Below are 19,373 nucleotides of genomic sequence, written 5' to 3' on the forward strand. Positions count from 1 at the left end.
CGATTAACTTCAGACTGCGATTCATATTGATATCCACCTACTAACCTAACTCTTGCCTTTTTCACTTTAGGAATGAGGCAGCTGTTACCTTAAGTCTGGTGGATGCCCGGCAACTGCTCAGCAGTCTTCTTTCCTTCCTGCCTTGCGGGTAACCATCTCGCACATAGTCGCTTTCCTTAATTTCTCATCTTCTGTACGAAGTTCTTTCCTCATGGAAAAAATCGACATCGGCCTCAAAACCAGGGGACCAAGATCATCCTCTTCTCAAGACCCTTCACGGTCGATAAGACTTTTCTCAGCAAAACGCACGACTGCCGATCACACAAAGCAAAGGTATCCAGTATCACTTTCAACCTCTTGAATCTTCCCACCTTTCTATCTATTGATCTCTCTTCTTTGGGTAACTTCTAACCTCCATAGACTGTGATACGATGTGTTGGGAATGTGCTCAGAGAGGTTCTTCGTTGTCGCTGTCGCTATCTCCGTCATCGTCACCGTCACCAACGCCTTCGCCTCAGTCGGGTTCGCCATTTTTTACTAAACTCAGCCGCGAAATCAGACAACAAATATACCATGAGCTATTCGGTTTCCTCAGGATTCATGTCCGTTACCATAATCGTAATGACCAGAGTTCACACAAAATTAGCTGGTCCTATGTTTTCTATCAAGAGCGCAGACCTGAACCGGACAGCTTTTTCGGCAACGAAAACATCTACGCCCATGTACCAAAATCGTTGGAATCTGGCCTACTGTATACCTGCCAACAGGCGTAAGTTTAATCATCGAAGCTCGTGCCGAATAATGATCATGCTAAGAGCAATACGTAGATACTCTGAAGGGCGTGTCGTTCTCTATGGTTCTGCCACATTCTTTTCTCACTCACCAATCGACTGCATTCATTTCACAAAAGACGTTCCACGTCGGTCATGGCCTCAGAATCTTGACTTCGACTGTACTTTCAGACCTGAACTAGAGCCTTCAGTTCCCCTTATTGATCTGCTTTACTGGGTTGTGGATGACTTCCGCGCAGCCAAAATAAAGATCTGGTTAGCAGATACTTACTACAGAACTGACCGAGTGGGTGATAAAGCCCAGCAGAAGACCGTTGAGGCGTTGAAACATTTTCTGTCATACTCGAAAAGCGATACAACTTTTATATTACCATCATGCTTCGAGCCGTCAGTCAAGAACCTAAAAAATGGAAGCTCCGGCAAAGTCACATTCAAGTTTCTGGAAGATAATACCAGCGACGAGAATATTTGAGCTCGCTAGAATGGTACACCTTGATAAAGGCCATAAGCACGACGATCAAGGCGGTTACGAGGGATACGGCAACAACGATGAAATCAGCTATTAGAGTGGCGACCGTCAAGGTGATAATAAAGGCAATTAATCTTCCTATCACTACCTTGGTCTTCACCCGGTTCAACTACGACACCATGGACAGTGTTCAATGAATACAACATTCCATTTGGAATCGCATGTGTTTTGACAGCGAACTACGCCTTAACTAAGTTTTTCCTCATTTGACATGTCAAAGGGCAGAGCAAGCATTAGTATTCTATTAGTAGAAAACTATGCTATTGAGGCATTTCAACTTATACTGAAGCAGCAAGATCGATAGGAGGGCTAAACGTGCTATCTTGGAGTTGATATATGGGTAGAAAGGGTGGAATGCTCGGAGGTTGCGAGAACATGTAGATAACACGGAGAGCAGCGTCCATTTACAGAAGAAACAGCTTAACCGTTTTAATTAATATTTACATGATCATCTGCAACGTGCAGACACAGGCATGATGAGAATTGATATTAAGTAGGTTGATAGAGTGATCAAGCTGCAAACTTGAGTTTTACTGACAACGGTCGGCTGTCTAATGGGAAACTATTCCTAGGAGTGGGCATATGGCGATAAACGTGGGGTGAGACTTGTTGGATACCATTATCGCCTTTATACCCCAACGGTCCAATCACATACAATACATGATTCACCTCGAGACATTGTGCTTATTGCCGCAATAGCATGAGCTTAAATGGACTACACTTCGACAAATGATCTCTCCCAAGCAGGTTGTTATCAGATTAACACACCTTTCTTCTAATGTTTTGCTGCTAATCTTGAGATACTCGGTCCAGATGAAAGAAGCGAATACGTCTCACAGCCCAACAAACTGGCCGGTACTTGTACGTAGGTAGAAGTAGGCGAACTAGAAACTAAAGTAATGTCTGATAAGGGCGAAAATCAACACTGCTGAAGAGAGATAGACTCTGGAGTCTTATCATAGTGTATGTTTAGCATCAATATATTCGAGCACTTTCTGGAAGATTTTGTGGCCTCTATATCATACTGTCTGTCTCTCCTTGACACCCCAACTCGGTCTATCCTCTATTATTGTTCATTCTCCCGTCATTGGTTGTCATAGATTTATACTCTCTCCTCAGGTCCACGTGTATCGCATGGTGGACGATAGACTTCTCTAACGTTTCTCTGACTTCTCTCTTCCTACTAATCAACTCCACAGAACAGCACATTTATACGATGAAAGCCTTCAATTTGACTAGGTAACAGTAGAAGGATACGACGACACCAAAATTATTAGCGACGATGCTCTGGCAACAACAGTGCAAGCAGCATATTATTTGAAGTTGAAAGACGAGGCGCCCTAGAATAAACTCCATAGGTCAGATCCTCTCCAATTCTATTATTTGAGTAAACACTCATTACTTTCTTCTGTTTTGTCCTTTACCATGCCTCCGTCCTTCGTTAGAACTCTTGACTTGTTCCCCAATACCATTGACTGAGACTTGTCCCCCAATTGTCCTGAGAACGACGACACCTACTTATCCCATACTTAACTTGATATTACGTTATAACACAATATCTAGATAATAGCTTCCCAGTGTCATTCCTGCCTGCCCTTGGAGATCCAAAACCCCCAGCAAGACGCCGGCCTCTTCAAGTTGCCACTTGAGCTTTTACTACAGATATACAGATATCTCTTTGGGAACCGTACCATTTTTGTAAGCACCAAATGGTCTTCTCAGCCCGTGTGTTGGGAACATTGTCTAGTCGTTCGAGGCCCAGATCAAACACACGATGACAATGAGGACTGTCTACATTTTGACATTCTTAAGAGCTGTATTTGGGCGTGAGTGCGATCCTCAACTTTCTAAAACATGCGCTACAAAGCTAACAGTTGGAAAAGATACAATACAGGCATCAGTGAGCTATATTTCTCTAACAAATTTGTGTGTAGAGGAGTAGTGGACTTCGAGGAGTTCCCTCGACGGTTTGTATACTCGAAATACAATGTTCTGATGATAACTATGTATTTGGACATTGATTTGAGCGTATATAACCCGCTTTTACTCGTCTGCACTCTCGAAAACCTTCGAGTTGCCGATTCAAAAACACGTTTGAGTATTAAGTCGGCAACCGAACACCAATACAGGGTTGAGGAATTAACTATGCACCTTACCCGCAAGATATTAGGGGCCCAGCAGATCGAAATACATTTAAAGCTAATGCATACGATGATTGAAACCGCGAGAGGGCTAATACAAAGACTCGGGTGGAATAGGAATATCACCATCGGTCCTCCGCAATACGTGGACGACGGGGATGAGGAAGACGACAGCGGCAAGCGGAACGGCTGGGATGGTTTCAATAATTTCTCGGTAAGATCATCGGCACTCCTGTATCTCGGCAAAGGTTCAGGCTGTAGGGTATATTATAATTAATGAGACCGGATTGTTCGGTGTTGATTGCCTTTGTTGTTCGGTAGTCTGTTCACAAGGGCCAGAAACGAGGCTGTAAGGCGGGTCTATGCAGCCGGCCTCAAACAGCGCGTACAGTAGCTGCAACTTGCACGAATCCATGACTACAAATGCATGTCTTGCATATATCACATGCACCAACTTCTTTGTAGAACTCGAAAGAGTCACGACACTGTATTTATCCAGAAATATGAGAGCCGTCAAAGTGCACACCTGGGAAAATGGAAACACATTAATTCATCTCGCCGTCAATCATGTTCGCCTCGTTTTGTTTAATAGATAGGCAGGTATTTGCTTTTTATTGTTTCCAAAACAAGACAAGCCTCACTAATAGTCATTGCTCAATATTGCTTTTGGTCAGCTTCGGGTACGTAGTAGTGAGTCAGTACCTACTGTCTTCCTTTTGTTCCTTTTGTTCCTTTTGTTGACTTGTGCTACCTGCCTGCATAAGCACCACCCCACGATCACGACTCCTTCTCCACTGCCATTTACATATTCCTAGGTCATTCCCAACTTCTCCTCACCATTGACCTACCAACTCGAGTACTCGAATTTCTCTTCTGAGTTTATCTCAATCTCGGTTTTAGTCCCGGCTTGAGTTGAGCTTCCCTCCGTTCATCATGTTCCGCCGCAGAAGAAGAAGTGACACTCCTCCACCAACACCTGCAGAGCAGTTTAGAAGAGATGCCAAGTTCACACTTCCAGCCGCAACCCAAGGCCAGTCTCGTTTGCTTACGCTACCTGCTGAGATTCAACGGATAATCTTCACCGAACTACTTGGTGATAAATTTGTTCACGTTCATCTTCGCCACAAGGACGACAAATACGAACGAGAAGGAGCCCCTAGCAAGGTTTCGAGATGGATCCATTGCGTCTGTCTTCGTGAACGCAACGCAATTCCTCACTACCACGATGAAAAGAACCACAAGTGGTGTTTTCTGTCCATAAATATCCTCAGAACTTGCCAGCTGGCGTAAGTCGTCACGATATTCCTCATGTGTTTGCGTGCATTATCTAACGGTCCTACAGATATCTCCAGAGTCTCCCAGTCCTCTATCAGACCAACACCCTAGCCTTCCGCTGTGCGAAAGATGCGACACTGTTTGAAAGTCTTTTTGTGCATTTCTCGTCACTGATTCAGTCTGTTGATCTTTATTGTACCGACTGCGGCTGCTTCGGGGAAAACCTCTGCCGTAGACAATGCCACAGCGATCGTCGCTGGAGAATGAATACGTGCAAGTTCGACAGCTACTACCAATTGTTCTTGAATTCAACAAGCAGCAGTGCTAAAATTAGAACGTTAAGGCTCTATTTCGAGAACGATGACAGCTCGTCCTTCCACCATCGAATAAAGGCGCTGGTATTTTCCAGTATTCAACCCGACGCTCAGATTCAGATATTTGTTCCAGGCGAGTTTGACAAAAGGGCAGATGAGACGATCAAGTTGGAAGCACCACCCACTAAGCGTGATCGTGTCACTGTCATCACACATGCGAAAGATCTTATCTCCGGCTGTCGTAGAGAAATGTCAGACGAAGAGGCCGAACAACACGCTGATGGCAATGTAGGCCGTGCAGTGGATTCTAATCCTGGAGACGAGGGCTTGGCATAGGAAGACAACGAGTAACTGATTTTGTAAGTGTTACAGCGAGGGCGTTGGGTCATGGTGTGTCACTACTATTGTTCAATCATTCATCTGCACGCTATGCCGAGTGGGCGGGTTTTAGATACAAAGGTTCCCAGTTGAACGAGACGAGACAATCTGCTATGAAGAAATCAACTACGGAGGCTACTGTGCAAGATGTATGAGAAGGACTACAGGCGGAAATAAATTTCATTCATTACTAACAGGGTTCAATGCATTATTCAAGCTTGTAACCGTATCATTAACCATAACCATTGCAGTACGTATACAGTAAACCAACTTGCACCGTCTATTGTAACCAACACTGAACAAAAAAAAACAAGTCGCTCAGCCCCTCTTTCGAACAACATCTCGCACAATGTTTCGGCACTCGCTTGGATCCTCGAAAACATGCCAGGCCTCGACCGGTACGTGTTTGAAGGCCTTTTCGAAACGCTCAAGCTGATTCTTCTCGTCGATGCCAAAAGCAGCCACATCAGTGGCCTTACGGATGAGGATCATCTTGACCCAACCTGGGAACATACGGTAACTGCAAATGGTCAGTCAGTCATGCAAAGATCTCGAGTCTAACAGCAACTTACATTTCACCGTAGGCTTCAGGATCAGACTGCGTCGAGTCGCCGATGAGAATCAACTTCTTCTTTGGTAACCAGGATTGGATCTTCTTCATACGGTCCGTCTTGTACTCCTCGGTTCCCATAGTGAGCGCTGACAACAAACCCGCCACTGTGCGCCAGCTCGAGTCGCGAAGGATGAGTTGGCCTTGTGGGTAGTATCGTTCGCGGAACTCGCGTAACAGGGGGTACAGGTTGTACGGTGACGCTGACAGATAAAACCAGGGGGTATCACGAGGCAGTAAAGTCTGCAGATCTGAGAGAAGTTCGGGCATTCCAGGGACTGGAGTGGGCTCGTCGATAAAAGTCGACTTGAGAATACCAAGAGGATCGCTGGTCAAGGTAACCTTGATAGTATCATCAACATCTATGTTCTGTTAGCCACGAAACTGTGGTCAGTACGTGGTACAGGAACAAACCTGATATAACAGCCCAACCTTCAGGTCCGGCATAGTATGTCTGCATGTCGTGAATGCCCTTCGTCCCATGGGGTACCAGCGCTGTCGCATCAACAATCGACCCCTTATGGTAGCGATCAACAGGCTGAACGCTCGTCGTGATGCCGTTGATGCTGGTGGGTCCCAACTTGATTTCCTTCTTCTTGTGTTCGATCCAGAAAACCCTCGCCGCTTGAATATCCCAAAGAAATGGAATGATCCTCTCCTCAATAACGTCACGCTCAGCCGCATCCTCCGCCAAACCAAGCGTCGAAGCGATACCAGACACTATATCAGCTACACGGCACTTAGGTTCGTTCTCAAACACGGCAGCGACGAATTCGGCCTCCCACTGATCAGTCTCGGGGTTGCGATAGGCCGTGTTGTCCATCAGCCACAAGATATCACCAGCGTCGACAGCCTTGCCGAAAGGGTTCCATCCTGCAACGCGCGAAAGCCATCCCGAGACATTAACAGGTCCTGCAAGAGCGGCAGTTTGTGCTTTCTGAAAGGCAGCGGATTTGGGGTCGGGCAGGTCATGCTCGACCTTGTCAAAGTTGCGGGCTTTTCGAGTGCGGAGTTGCATGTCGGCTGCAAATGCGCGCGGGTCAAAGTCTAGTTTGTCGTCCATTTTGAATCACGGTAGCGCAGTCGGAATTATATATTACACAGAAATTTCGTGAGAAAGTTGCCTCGAGGCGGCGAATAAGGTCCCGTGCTAAGTATGAGTCCTAGGAACAGTGAGTGAGGCTGTATCAGGAGCCGCGAGGTCGCGTGGGTGTCAGGTCAGGTTTCCGGGGGAGGGTATGTTTTATAATGAAGAAAGAGGCGTTAAATAGGCAGCGAGACAATGTCTTATGTTTATTCGCAAGACAGAGGCCAGGCAGTAGATATTAGAGTAGGATGAAGAGTCAAGGTCTCAGTCACAGCAAGTGAGAAGAGGTGCACTTCCTGCCCAGAACTGCTGGGCAGCATTTTAAGAGCTGGGCTAAATCTGTCTATCTGTCTACTATCCGTGACCTCATGGGTCTGATACATACGCTACCAATGGCACTGGCAGGGAATATGTTAATGGCTGCGACGTTGTTTGTTCCATTTAAACTTGAGCGATTCCCCTTGTGACGTCGCTGCGTGATGTTAGCGACGCAGATCTCTTCGGCTTTAGGCTTGTGGGGGTGGATCGGTATCCGCGTGGGCGCTAGAGGACGCTATGCCCAGAAGAATGACCCAAGATTGGACGGCTAGTGGGTGGCTTGCAGTAGGCTGTGCAGCGGGTGCTTTTAAGCTATTAAAACAAGACTTGAAATGGATGTGCTGTTTGGAGATCCATGCTATGTTCTCATGCTAACACATCATGGACGGCGGCTCTTTTAACGTACAGGCAAACAAGGGGCGGTGCCAGGATGATATGCGACTAAGGTATTACGTCAGACCTCTATGAGTCCATTCAGAACTGTATTCTGCTGAGGAGTAGGTCCCTATCTACCTCACTAGGTACTAGGTAGCCTCTGACCTTTGGATACAAAGTTCAGCAGTCTACTCTAAACAACATGGACTGGCTTGCTTCTGCTACGTCAAGGGACCAGGTTCTTTAATACCTCGAAGGGTCCGTAGGATTGAAAACGGACCCTTCTGAATAACATTTCCTTTAACCTTTGAGGCATCTGTGTCTCGATTATATCCGTCATCCTGGTCTCGATATTCCCGCTGGCTAGCGTCCCACCTCCCGGTAGATCATCAAATTAGAACCCGCGATCTTGGTCTCGGGAGGTCCGTTTCGATCTCGGGCAATTTGTCAATTTGAAATCGTGTATTTAACGCACTATTTGATACAGGGCTCGATTCATATACAGATAGCGCAATTCCATCTCGTGTACAAAATATTGTCCGTAATTGCGACCTCGTAGACTGAAGTGATATCTATTCCCAAAACGCCAACCGCTCATGCCGTCTTTATTCATACATGTCTCCCTGCCTTTCTTCCTATACCCCGGGTATCAACCAGCCAATATCACTGACGAATGCAAAATGGCTGAGGAAAATGACAAGACGTCCTTCGCTCAAAATTACCAACCGCCATATAGCCAGCCTCCCTTTTCTTCTGCATTGAAGAGCTCCTCCCTAACATCTCCCATAATCGCCTTCACCACATTCTTCATAGCTCTCTCGCTGATGGTAAAAGAGTCGTAGAACAGATGATCACGCTCAATCTCACATTCTGTCTTGATCTCCTTCTCGTTGATCTTGAGATCCGCAAGATCTCCTCTGACACACGGTGTCCAGACATCGGCGAACCTCATCGAATCATTGGCGGATAATGTTCCGCGTCCTCTCAAGTCCACAACTGCCGCACGTTCCATGTCGCCTTCAGTCATGGCATCAAGAACCCCCTGGTCGATAGTCACCAGCAGCCCATTGCGCATAGGATAGGGGGCCTGAATAACCCGCTGGTTTTCATACGTCGATTTTGCCGATTCTTTCGTGTCTTCACTGTGCTCAACAGGCTTGACGCTCTCGGCCCTCTTGGTCTTGTCTGATGTTCCGGTGCTTGATGTCGGTCTCTTTGGCTTTTTTGTTGTCCTTTCTTTCCACTCGGCAACAGCAAAGTCTACCTCTTGGTTCCAATATTTGGTTAGTTCCGCGGCGTTTCGAGTCTGTTCGACCACATTGTTAGGCGCAGGTGGAGTCTTCCGGCCTTGCCATCCAGGTGTGAGGGAAATATCAAATATCGTAGGCACTATAATACGGAAGCTTTCAAACTTGCGTCTGTCAACTTTGTCCAAAGCACCGGGTGCTGTCAGTTCACTGACTTGCGATTCAGTCGCATTTGTCCAGAAATCGGAGTAGGCGATAGAAGTGGGGTCCAACGATCGTTCGTAGAGTATCTCGGCCTGGTCGAGGATTTGTCTGACCATGTAAGTGATGGCATCTTCCGACTCTTGTCTTGGCATTGCTGCCATGTTCCAGATCTCCCACGTTCCAAAGCTGAATACCCAGACTGTTTCGCGTGGGGTTTCTTCAGGTGGTGGCATCGCGAGAAAGCTCTGGACTTGGCTCGCCAGGTCAGGGACCTTGGAGGGGGTAGGGTAGTTTTTAGCAATATACTTGTAATTCAAGGCTGGCTTCTCTTTCACATTGGTGAACTTGGTAGTGTTGAGAAGATCCTTAACTGTCTCCTCGTACATATCGTTGCTGATGAGACCCCTGTTCGGCCGGGCCTTAGGTACGAAAGATAGGTAAGAAGTGCATTCGAGCTATTCATGAGTTAGCGAGGAATAATAAATCGGAGTGTTTATTTTACCTCATCACATAGCTCCTCTGTCCATGCTTTGCGCTCTGAGGAAGGATCGTGTACGTTGCCTACAACGTCAGGTGAGCCAAACACCACGACCCTCAAGTTTCGATCAGGTTCTGGCTCATAGCTCCCCCAAGGAAACATTCCTCGATACCCAGATCCGAGTTGGCCGCCAGATAATCGATCTGGTAAAATTCCGAAAATAAGGAAGCTGGTAAAGAACATGGCAGTGATTTGAAGTAAGAGTTTGGGTGTGCCGCGCCACATGCGAGAAGAACAGAAGATGAAGACGTTCCTTCCACCGAGTCTGCTCATAACAGAGTCCTGGCTATCACGACGGCCAGGAATTTGATGATCGAGCTCGGCAGGGGACTTCCATAATGAATTTATCATGATGTGTTAAGGTAGGTAGTAAGAAGAGCCGTGGCGAACTGAATACTCGGTTTGGGGCCTTGGGCGGGACATATAAGTTTATTTCGTGTTGTTGATGTGGCTCAGGAACAGGAACAAGAATAGGAAAGGGTCCAGAACTGGAATATGACTATGTTGCCGATGACCCGGTTGTGAGGCAGCAATTCCGCTAATAGTGAATACTAAATCCTCCCTGTGATTAAGCGTTGGCGTTTAGGGGGAGACGTTGACAGGGACAGCCAGTGATTAAGTTTGAACGAGGCGGATCGAGAACGGACTAGACCAGGAATTTGACAGCGAATAACGGATATAGGCAGCCGAGAAATGATGAAAATAGAAATGAGGCGGATTTTGTGATGCAATTTGTAGACGATGTATTAGAACAGATGATAGAGAAGAATGTTTGACAGGCGCCCACGAGGTGGATGGATCTTATCGTGTGTGGCCGTGCCTGGGGTAGGGAAATATGTAAGTTCAGTGCTTACCATTCACATTCAGCGGGGGATAGGCGACTTATCTTTGATAATCTCAATCTAATGATTCCCCTAACAAACCTTGAAGCAAATCTAACGGCAGTCGCCAAGAGTCATCGGTTGCGCGGCCAAGACCTCCCGGGAGACTCGGTTTCAAGGAACGTTGGATTCACTGCAAAGACACAGGGCAGAAGACGAGAAGAACCTTGTATGAATTGTGGGATTTAATGTAGCCAAGTCTTTGGTCAGTCCGTGAGCTGAGCCTAATCCACCAGTTAGATATTCTGTTTCACGCGATATCAAAGGCTTTGTTTGGAGTTGTATCCGTATCGCACACATCACGTCACGTCGCAAGCGACAATGTAGTGAGCGGTACCCACATCCCGATGCGATGCGATGCCGTCTTCCGGCCTCGTCATCTCCGTGGCAGACCACTTTCCTTTTTACCCTTACATTTTCGGATATGTGGAATGCGATTCGTTATACCTTATCTTTGCTTGGCTTCAGCGGGCTGAGTAGACTATAAATTGCACCCAAGAAATGCGTCGTCAGCAGTGGAGTCGTTCGGGTTGGTCACTGTGGTGGTTGGCGCCGCCTACCTAGGTAACTAACCTTGCTAACTTGGAAGAGAGGACACAGCCTCAGGAGAGCGCACATACCAAGGGGTCGTCCATCCTGGGGAGGGATAAGCTCAACTGTAATTGATTTGACAGTCGTCACAGTAAGATTGATACAGTATTGCGATCTTGTGTTGCTCTGTTCTGTGTGCCCGCGGAAAAGTGCAATAGGACCGTTAATGGATGTGAATGTTTGTTTGCCCATCTGCCATAAACGGTAATAAACCACGAGACGGCCAAACATGATACCTCAAAAGGTAACAATGCACCCGTTTGATAGGCAGTTAGTTGTAGATGTTTTGTTACACAGGAGAGTTGTACTAGGCACTACTCTTCATCACCTTGATGAGATAGACAATACGTACGTCATTTGTCGCTTCCCCACGTTTGTAGGTCTCGGCTAAGTTGCCTAGCACTCTCCATGGACACTCTAACATGCGCCGAGCCTCAACATCCTGGACCATCCAGTGAGGTCTGCCCAGTATTTTATTACTATCCTGTAAAAGAGCAGTTTAGGCGGGCTATCAATATTACACGAATTGCCTCTCCTACCTGGCCTGCGATCTTGAAGTTTGATGGAAATCTTAAATACTCCGGACCGATCTGTCATGCAAGGTTCCCTCAACCTTATTTCTCCGTGGTCCAGGGTAAACAGTCCTCCAGAGAATCCATTGTTGTATCGAATCCAAATAATCGCCATGATCGTAATGATGACATGAAAGACTTGGGACAATGCTATAAGCATGTCACGCACAGTCAATAACAAAAACAGCTGTTTTTTTACAAGATGATCCTCAGCTCGAATCAACCTGAGCAGTGCCATACTGTAACTGCACATACAAAGGGTCATTCCAATTTTAGCCATTAACTTTTAAGATGCTGGCGCCATCAATCGCTGACAGCCATGCTGTGGTATGTTGGGAATTCGCATGGCTGGGTGAAGAATCGTTTTCACATGATAACTGTTTCCAAGCCACTTTACATTGATCCTAATCATGTTTAAGCAACTAATAAACTATAACGGGGAATTTTGAAACGAGTATTTCATTATCACCATGCTGGGATATAATTCAGCAGCCAAGGTCTCACGAACATTCAACAAGGAAGCCTTCTTTTAACTCAAATTATAGTTAACAGTTGAATTGAATCATGCACGGAGATTATCACTCCAGAAGCGGTAGAGCCAAGATAGTTAAGCGAATCAAAGTCATATTTTGCAGCAAAAAGTGTCTAAGACTCCTTGCCCTTATTACAAGAAACATGATGCAAATCCCTTTGCCAAGTCATATGCCCCCATTGTGCTACAAATGTTCTGCTCTTGAGAGGTTCCCATTCTTATAAGGGCGATCTGGTAAGTGGAGGCGACTAAAGCTGCCATTTATACGCAAAAGCAAGGGGTATTCTTGTTGTGTTGGAGACTGCCCGCTCAAAGGAGAAGAACTATCACGACCAGGAGTGCGCGCCATTTACGTGCAAATTTTTCTGTATTATTATTGATACGTACTGTTTGTTAATGGAAGGGATAGATGTCCATAGACAGGCTAACAGGTAGGGTTTCTTTTTATAGCGACGGCGCAAAGCCTGTTGCGACACAACAGCCCCACTACCAACGACAAGTCCTCATAAAGAAATCTAAATCTTGATCATGGGCAATGGCTAATAAACTTTATAGCTCCCTTGGATGTTTACACCATCTCTATACATCATATTCGTGTCTACATCTTCTGTCATTGTATCAAGGGACTCTCAGTCTTACTCTGCTTGAATTGAAATCGTGTCAGAGTTGTATTATTAAAGTGGCTTATGCACGTGCAATCCATGCCTGACTTTTTGGATCGGGTGTTTTGAAACCGTAAATCCGTCACCAACCACGTCTTGCTTGGATCGATTAGGTTATCATTTGGTACCGGAACTGCATCAGCCTCCCTCCTACCAACGTCCATCTCATCTCATCTCATCTCGTCCACTCTCCCCCAAGGCAAATCTATCAACTATACCCCTGCTTCGGTCTTGCGACAACCATTACAGCGTAGTGCAGGATTATCCAACGCTCCCTTGCTGCCCACTATCGATACCCGGCTCCGTCCCCCTCCACGCCCAGCCCAAGCAAACCTACCACCATGTTTGTCTTGCCTCTTGCGACTGCGACCCCTTGAGTCATGTCATGAGCGCGTCTCGATTGCTTGCTTCGACCTCCTTACCGTACACCATCGGATGCTGACCCACGGTTGCGCTGCCCTTTTCTCACTAAATACGTATTGTATCGGTCACCTTACGCAAGCTTGAGCGCTCCCGCGCTACCCCCACCCAGCCGCCGTCGACATTTTGATTCACCTCGACTCGACGCAGAGCCCGGCTCTTCGGTATGCTCTCCCATCTGCGGTTCCACAGGCGAGGGCCGTCATCGAATCCTACCTCGCCCTCTCCTGATCAAACTCCTACTTCACCTGCTGCTGGCCACCCTGCGCCATTCTCTCCCGATGTCCTCTCTCCAGAATTGCGACCGACATCTTCGAACCCCTCTGCTTTGCCTCCTACCCTGCCGCCCATATCTCGCGTTACTACAGAGGATATCGGGAAGTCGCGAGATGGTCGTCAAAATGCTGCAGCGACAAGTCCGTTAGAAACTCGACCACAACCAGCCTCTAAAACATCGTCTTTCATTGGGGGTGTCGCTCTTCGAAAGTACCAGCGTGATCTGGAAGCACAAGCTACCGAAGCTAACGACAGTAAAAGAGGAACTGGTCTACCTGGTCAACATTCAGTTTCTCAGCCATCTTTGACTTCAAATAATCCCCCCGTACGACCATCGCCGCAGGTCATAAAGAATACGAGAACTACATCCTCTTTCAGCACACCTACAGATCTTCAGCAGCCTACCGGTCGCCGTCCTGCAGGTACCCGTCTGGTTACAGAACTGCCCTCGCTTACACAGACAACAAGCAACACCGAACCCCCAAAGCCCAAGAAAGGGCTACCGTTCCTCAAGAAACCAATGTCAACACTATTGATGCGGCGCAAAACCAGTCAGCATGCTCCTGACTTGCGCCCATTACCCTTGGCTAAGCGTCATGAGGATCCGGTATATGATCCTCGTATCATGGGAACTCGGGTCCATGATTTCAGTGCACCACGGCCAAAGAAGAACACCCCAAACAGGGATACTACGCAAACATCTCTCGCTTCGCCAGTCCCCATGTCCGCTCCTCTTCCCGTTCAAGACATGTTCCTCAGTCCATCGGCCAGTCAGACTGAACAGACCCCCCTCTCAGCCTCAAATTTGACAACACGTGTGCCCAGCGATGCTTCCGATTCTATCTATTCACAGGATTCAAGGGCTCTCAAAATGACACCAAGCACAGCCTCTGCAGTACCCCACACCCCTATACCTGACTTCAATGCTCTTACACTGTCAGATGCACCCCCGGTACCTCCCAAGGATAACGCACCGATTTCAGTTCAGCCAAAGTCACCGCGAGCATCACGTTTGATTGATGAAGATGCCTATATCCATGACAGGCCGTCGGTTTCTCACCAAGCGGGGAGGTCTCGAGGCCCGTCACTATCTGGATTGTCCGGCAAGGACATACCGTCTGCGATACCTCGACATATGAAGAGCACGTCTTCAAGGTTCAGTTTTGACATGATTGGTGCTGCGAAGCAGGAAAAACTTCTCGAAGACAGGCACCGTCAACGCGAGCTTGAGAAGAAGACTGCAGATGTACCTGCCCCACAAGACTCGCGCTTTGAAGACTTGGATGATGATGGATTCGATTACGATGCGATGATGGACGACGATGGCTTCGAAGAAGATATTCCCATGGTTGGTGACGACTATGATGATATGGATGCTGATTTCAACAATGGGTTGGATGATCATATACATGACCACATGGACGACCACACGGGCGGCAACATGAACAACACTTTGAATAGAACTCTCAGTACCTTTGACAACAATTTGAACAACACACTTAATGGCAACACGGATGACGACTTGGACGAAGAGTTTGATCCAGACAACGATCAGGAAAACTTTTCTGGCTTTGTCTTTCAACGATCGGGCCCTACATCGTCGATAACCAGTCCTCGCAGCGCTGGCTTCTTGCCGACCCCAAGGGATACAGAGGGCAATCGCATTGGATTTGCCATGAGTCAATATACGCCAGAGATGCTGTCTCCGTTGTCTCCCAGGGTACCTCTCGACCAACGGATGAGCCAAGAGATGGAGGCAGGTGGGCTGGGGATTCAGGGATTGGAAATTCCAAGGGTGCCCAGTCTAGAAAATGAAGCTGCATTTCAGAAAAACCAGGACCTGCCACCCATAAATACGGGACACTCAATAAATGACGATGAGCTTTATTACGACGATGGGATGTTGGAATTCGAGAGAAACGAATTCGCCGAGGACCTTGCTGCCCCTCCGGAATGGGACGATACCCCTTTTGATGAATCGATATTTGACAATAATGATACCGATCAATTTGGTCGACCGATAGCAGGCGCCTTTGCGCAGGCACAGTCGCAGAAACGATCTGAAAATCAAGATGAACCGAACAGAGCACCCGACTCGACAGAACCACTATCTGCAGCTTCAGAGATTCACCAGACAACAGCTCATACATCACTGAGTGCTGGTGAAAAAGAAGAGATCGAACCTGAAGCTGCAAGGGATAGCCCCGTTACTCATTCATCCCCTGCTCCCACGGCCGAGGTTCCGTCGTCGTCTCCTCCGGGAGACGATCCTTTTGCAGCGTATCAGGCTGCTCTCGCTGCGGCAACTTACAAAGCGGTAGCATCGGGAAAGTTCCACCGTGGTTCAACTCCGCCACCTGTTGAAACCATCCTGTCTGCACCAGATCATTCGTCAGACATGCCAGACGACGATAATGCCTTTAGACAGGACGACTACGAGAGGTTTGATGATTATGGAGATTACAATGACACTTATGAGAACATGGCTGATCTGGAGCTTGATGACGATGCTATCATCGCTGAGGCTAATGCAAGCGCTCTGGCTAATGACTGTGATGGCTGGTATGGCCAAGAATTTGGCTTTTACTCAGCTGGCCAACAACAAGGACCAGAGTTTGAATATGCCAACGGTGGCTTCTTTGGTCCTAAGGGTGGATTGGATCGTAGCACAAGCGGGCGCATGATCTCGAGAGAACCGAACCTCACGCCTATCACAGAAAGGTCAGAATACTCTAACAGAAACTCGTTCATGAGCCTTGGTATGCCTGGCTTTGGAGGAGGAACAACGCCCCTTCAAAGCCCTGGTCTGGCCCAGCTTGCCCTTCTTGGCGATCGTGGCGATGAGATGACCTTGTCTGCCCTGCTCCGGCTTAGGTCTCGGGCTTGGGGAGGTTCTCAGGCCAGCCTTGTGTCCAGCCAAAACGGGTCCCCACGATCAGAAAGAGGCGACATGTCCGCCTCACCTTGGGGTCAGAGCTTTATGAGCCCAACGACTTTCCACACCCGGAAGAACTCGGTTCTGTCTACCATCAGCCACGACTCGGATAGCGTGAGCGCATCAGGAAGCCCGACGTTGACAGGTGGTATTCCTGGCTTTACGCTTTCCCCACCACCTGTCCCAACACTGGCTAAACTCGAGACTGGTGTCAAGAATGATGCTCAGATACCCCCTCTCAACGTTAGCAGGCCTGCATCAAAGTCATTTGGTAACCCTATTTCACCAGTGTCGGACTCAGAAGAGAGCATGCCATCATCAGCCATGGTGAGTCCCCTGGCGCCTTCCAATAGGGCTAGCATGGTCGAGCTTAGTGTCATCCCTAAACGGCCTGGTATGGGACACCGTCATAAAGGCTCAGCCGACAGTATATCATACACCAAAGAGGAAGACAGTGGGGCTACACGTTGGGTCATGGAGCGACGACGCACAGGAGAGTTTGGACAGGTTGAGATCGAGCGAGAAGTTCTTGAAGAAGGGCGAATCTAGGAGTTAGTGCCCTGCTGTTTTTACTCTTCTGATGCGTAAATAGAAACGAAACGGAAAAGGAGTGCACTGATACGACATCGACTACGGAGTTTGGGTTGGGACTGGATATATATATACAGGACATAGCGGTGCGAGCCGTAGGCCCATAGGATATGAGCCCAGGCCATGCACAGGGAGTTAAGAGGTGGACCAAAAAGTTGGGTACTGATGGTGTTGCGGAGCTATATATATGGGCGTTGATACTTTATTCGTTTGGGACTTCATGTATAAATTTGGATAACGAGAAGCCTCATGAGCCAAACATCAGGGACAGGCCAGCGTATACAAAAGACTGATATTCTTAATCTTTCACACCATTATATGACATTCATTAACAAGATGAAGATCCGACATTGCTGGGCTTGACAGGTCGATTGCTCACTTCCAACTAACAGTTGCAATCAGGTTTTCTTCCACACATCTCTCCACCACTCTTTAAGACCATATGCCTTCTCTCGGGCTTCAACATGCACCTTGACTTTATCGCTTCCAGCCAACGTTTCCAACAGGCTAGTCTGCTTACCCGCCTGGCCTCCTCCCCCCAAGCTCCTCGCCTTCATACCCGTCGCACGATCCTGAATCTCGCGAGCGACTGTAGGCGCAACCTCGGCAAAACATGTCTTGAGTTCCCGATCAAGCGAAAAATATGGTTTCTTAGCCAGGTCTGGCGCCATGAGGTTGTAACTTCGCGTCAGAGCATTAAGGCGATCGATCGATAGTTTGAGATAGCTCGCCTCAGCTTGCTCCCATGCTGAATCACGAAATGGTCTTCCGACCACCGGTGAGGCAGCCTTGAGCTCTTCTACTTCCCCAAGGGCATTTTTTCTTCTGATCGGGTTGTGTATTTCTTCTGCAGCAGCATACTCTTCCGCCCTGCGTATCTGCTCCTCTAGCGATCCGCCTCGAGAAGCAATCATTCTAGCCGCCAATCGCCGCCAATCATTACGTAGCCGGCCTCTAAACACCGCTGCCTCTTTTGCGAGCTCCTGCTGCTTCTCTATCCAGGGCGGGACAATATCCTGTCGTTGAATCATCTTATTCATGATATACTCTGTCGTGTCGATAAAGGGGTTGTCAGCGCGAGAATCACGCTCGATGCCCTTTCCTCGTGGTATATTCTTAAATTGCCCTCGCGCAATGGCGTTCTCGATGCGTTCGTTTGCCAGGGCCGCAAGACCCGTGATTGTATTTGGCAGAGCTCTCGCCCCAGGCTCAAAGCGCTCGCGAAGTTCCCTTCGCCATGCCTCCTTTTCATCCTCACTCATGCCGTTCTTTGGCTGTTGGGCTCCCATTCCAACATAGGTGTTCACTTTGTCCCTCGCTTTGGCGACTTTCTCTCCAGCAGATCGTTTCGTTTGTCCACGCAATCGCATATCTACAGGAGGCGGCTGGAATTTTCCCCTCAAACCAGGAGCAAGAGGTTTTCTGGCATCGTCCAGCATTCGAAGTACAGTATCCGCCGCATGCTCTTCCCCTGTCCATGCCTGTGCCGAAGCAATGTGCCTTGTGCCTTCACCTACTGATGATGAAAGGCCAGCTTCTGCAAAGGCACCAGCATGTTCGGATTTGAATTCTGCATCGGCAATTTTGCTCAAAAGCCTCTCCTTGAGCTCTTCTGAGAAGCCCGCATCCTCCACAGCTCGACGCCCGGCTCTTCCACCAGTGAAGAGGGCTTCCTCTGTGGCTTCCTCTAAGCGCTGAGCCATTGGCCCTAGTTCTTTCTCTGGTGCCGGTGCATCGCTACTTTCTTTATCCTTCTCTGTTGCGCCTTTCGATTGTTGCTCCTCTGCCTTAGATGCGCCAGCTTGTGTTGAGTAATTAGTAATTGGCAATGTTGGGCGGCGGCGCGATGCCTGAAGGCAATGACGGCAAATGAAAGGCGAACGAAGAAACAGGACAGACATTATTGAGCTTCATTCACTGCGAAAATAATAATTACGTATAACAAAAGAAATTGAGAGCAGTGGGATAGAAGAAGCTGAGTGAAGTTGTAATGACGGCAATGAAGCTGATGGAGCTATGCTTAGTCATCTGGCTACACTATAAAGCCGGAATCAACCTCGCCACTCCCTTGAGATTCAGCATTATCAAATTTCAAGTCAGGTTGGC

The 19,373-nt window shown here is 47.9% G+C and overlaps 7 protein-coding genes across 7 annotated transcripts; 3 read left to right on the forward strand and 4 right to left on the reverse strand.

Annotated features, from left to right (window-relative positions):
- Nucleotides 1–621: 621 nt before the first annotated feature.
- FGSG_13923 (uncharacterized protein) lies at nucleotides 622–1,263 on the forward strand (the record flags this gene model as incomplete). Its single annotated transcript, XM_011327349.1, has 2 exons — nucleotides 622–769; nucleotides 839–1,263. The coding sequence occupies 2 exons, from the start codon at nucleotides 622–624 to the stop codon at nucleotides 1,261–1,263; spliced, it is 573 nt and encodes a 190-aa protein (XP_011325651.1).
- Nucleotides 1,264–3,531: 2,268 nt separating this feature from the next.
- On the forward strand, nucleotides 3,532–5,386 carry FGSG_10754 (uncharacterized protein; the record flags this gene model as incomplete). Its single annotated transcript, XM_011327350.1, has 4 exons — nucleotides 3,532–3,675; nucleotides 4,109–4,141; nucleotides 4,362–4,747; nucleotides 4,804–5,386. 4 exons carry the CDS (start codon nucleotides 3,532–3,534, stop codon nucleotides 5,384–5,386), a joined length of 1,146 nt encoding a protein of 381 aa, XP_011325652.1.
- A 360-nt stretch (nucleotides 5,387–5,746) lies between these two features.
- Nucleotides 5,747–7,101, reverse strand: FGSG_10753 (uncharacterized protein; the record flags this gene model as incomplete). Its single annotated transcript, XM_011327351.1, has 3 exons — nucleotides 5,747–5,948; nucleotides 6,001–6,400; nucleotides 6,453–7,101. The coding sequence occupies 3 exons, from the start codon at nucleotides 7,099–7,101 to the stop codon at nucleotides 5,747–5,749; spliced, it is 1,251 nt and encodes a 416-aa protein (XP_011325653.1).
- A 1,435-nt stretch (nucleotides 7,102–8,536) lies between these two features.
- On the reverse strand, nucleotides 8,537–10,158 carry FGSG_10752 (uncharacterized protein; the record flags this gene model as incomplete). Its single annotated transcript, XM_011327352.1, has 2 exons — nucleotides 8,537–9,724; nucleotides 9,772–10,158. The coding sequence occupies 2 exons, from the start codon at nucleotides 10,156–10,158 to the stop codon at nucleotides 8,537–8,539; spliced, it is 1,575 nt and encodes a 524-aa protein (XP_011325654.1).
- An 829-nt stretch (nucleotides 10,159–10,987) lies between these two features.
- Nucleotides 10,988–12,116, reverse strand: FGSG_10751 (uncharacterized protein; the record flags this gene model as incomplete). Its single annotated transcript, XM_011327353.1, has 5 exons — nucleotides 10,988–11,088; nucleotides 11,309–11,471; nucleotides 11,632–11,740; nucleotides 11,893–12,001; nucleotides 12,107–12,116. The coding sequence occupies 5 exons, from the start codon at nucleotides 12,114–12,116 to the stop codon at nucleotides 10,988–10,990; spliced, it is 492 nt and encodes a 163-aa protein (XP_011325655.1).
- A 1,515-nt stretch (nucleotides 12,117–13,631) lies between these two features.
- Nucleotides 13,632–17,225, forward strand: FGSG_10750 (uncharacterized protein; the record flags this gene model as incomplete). Its single annotated transcript, XM_011327354.1, has 1 exon — nucleotides 13,632–17,225. One exon carries the CDS (start codon nucleotides 13,632–13,634, stop codon nucleotides 17,223–17,225), a length of 3,594 nt encoding a protein of 1,197 aa, XP_011325656.1.
- A 440-nt stretch (nucleotides 17,226–17,665) lies between these two features.
- On the reverse strand, nucleotides 17,666–19,168 carry FGSG_10749 (uncharacterized protein; the record flags this gene model as incomplete). Its single annotated transcript, XM_011327355.1, has 1 exon — nucleotides 17,666–19,168. One exon carries the CDS (start codon nucleotides 19,166–19,168, stop codon nucleotides 17,666–17,668), a length of 1,503 nt encoding a protein of 500 aa, XP_011325657.1.
- Between the last annotated feature and the right edge of the window lie 205 nt (nucleotides 19,169–19,373).

This window comes from Fusarium graminearum, chromosome 3 (assembly GCF_000240135.3).
Source record: "Fusarium graminearum PH-1 chromosome 3, whole genome shotgun sequence".
Lineage (NCBI taxonomy): Eukaryota > Fungi > Ascomycota > Sordariomycetes > Hypocreales > Nectriaceae > Fusarium > Fusarium graminearum.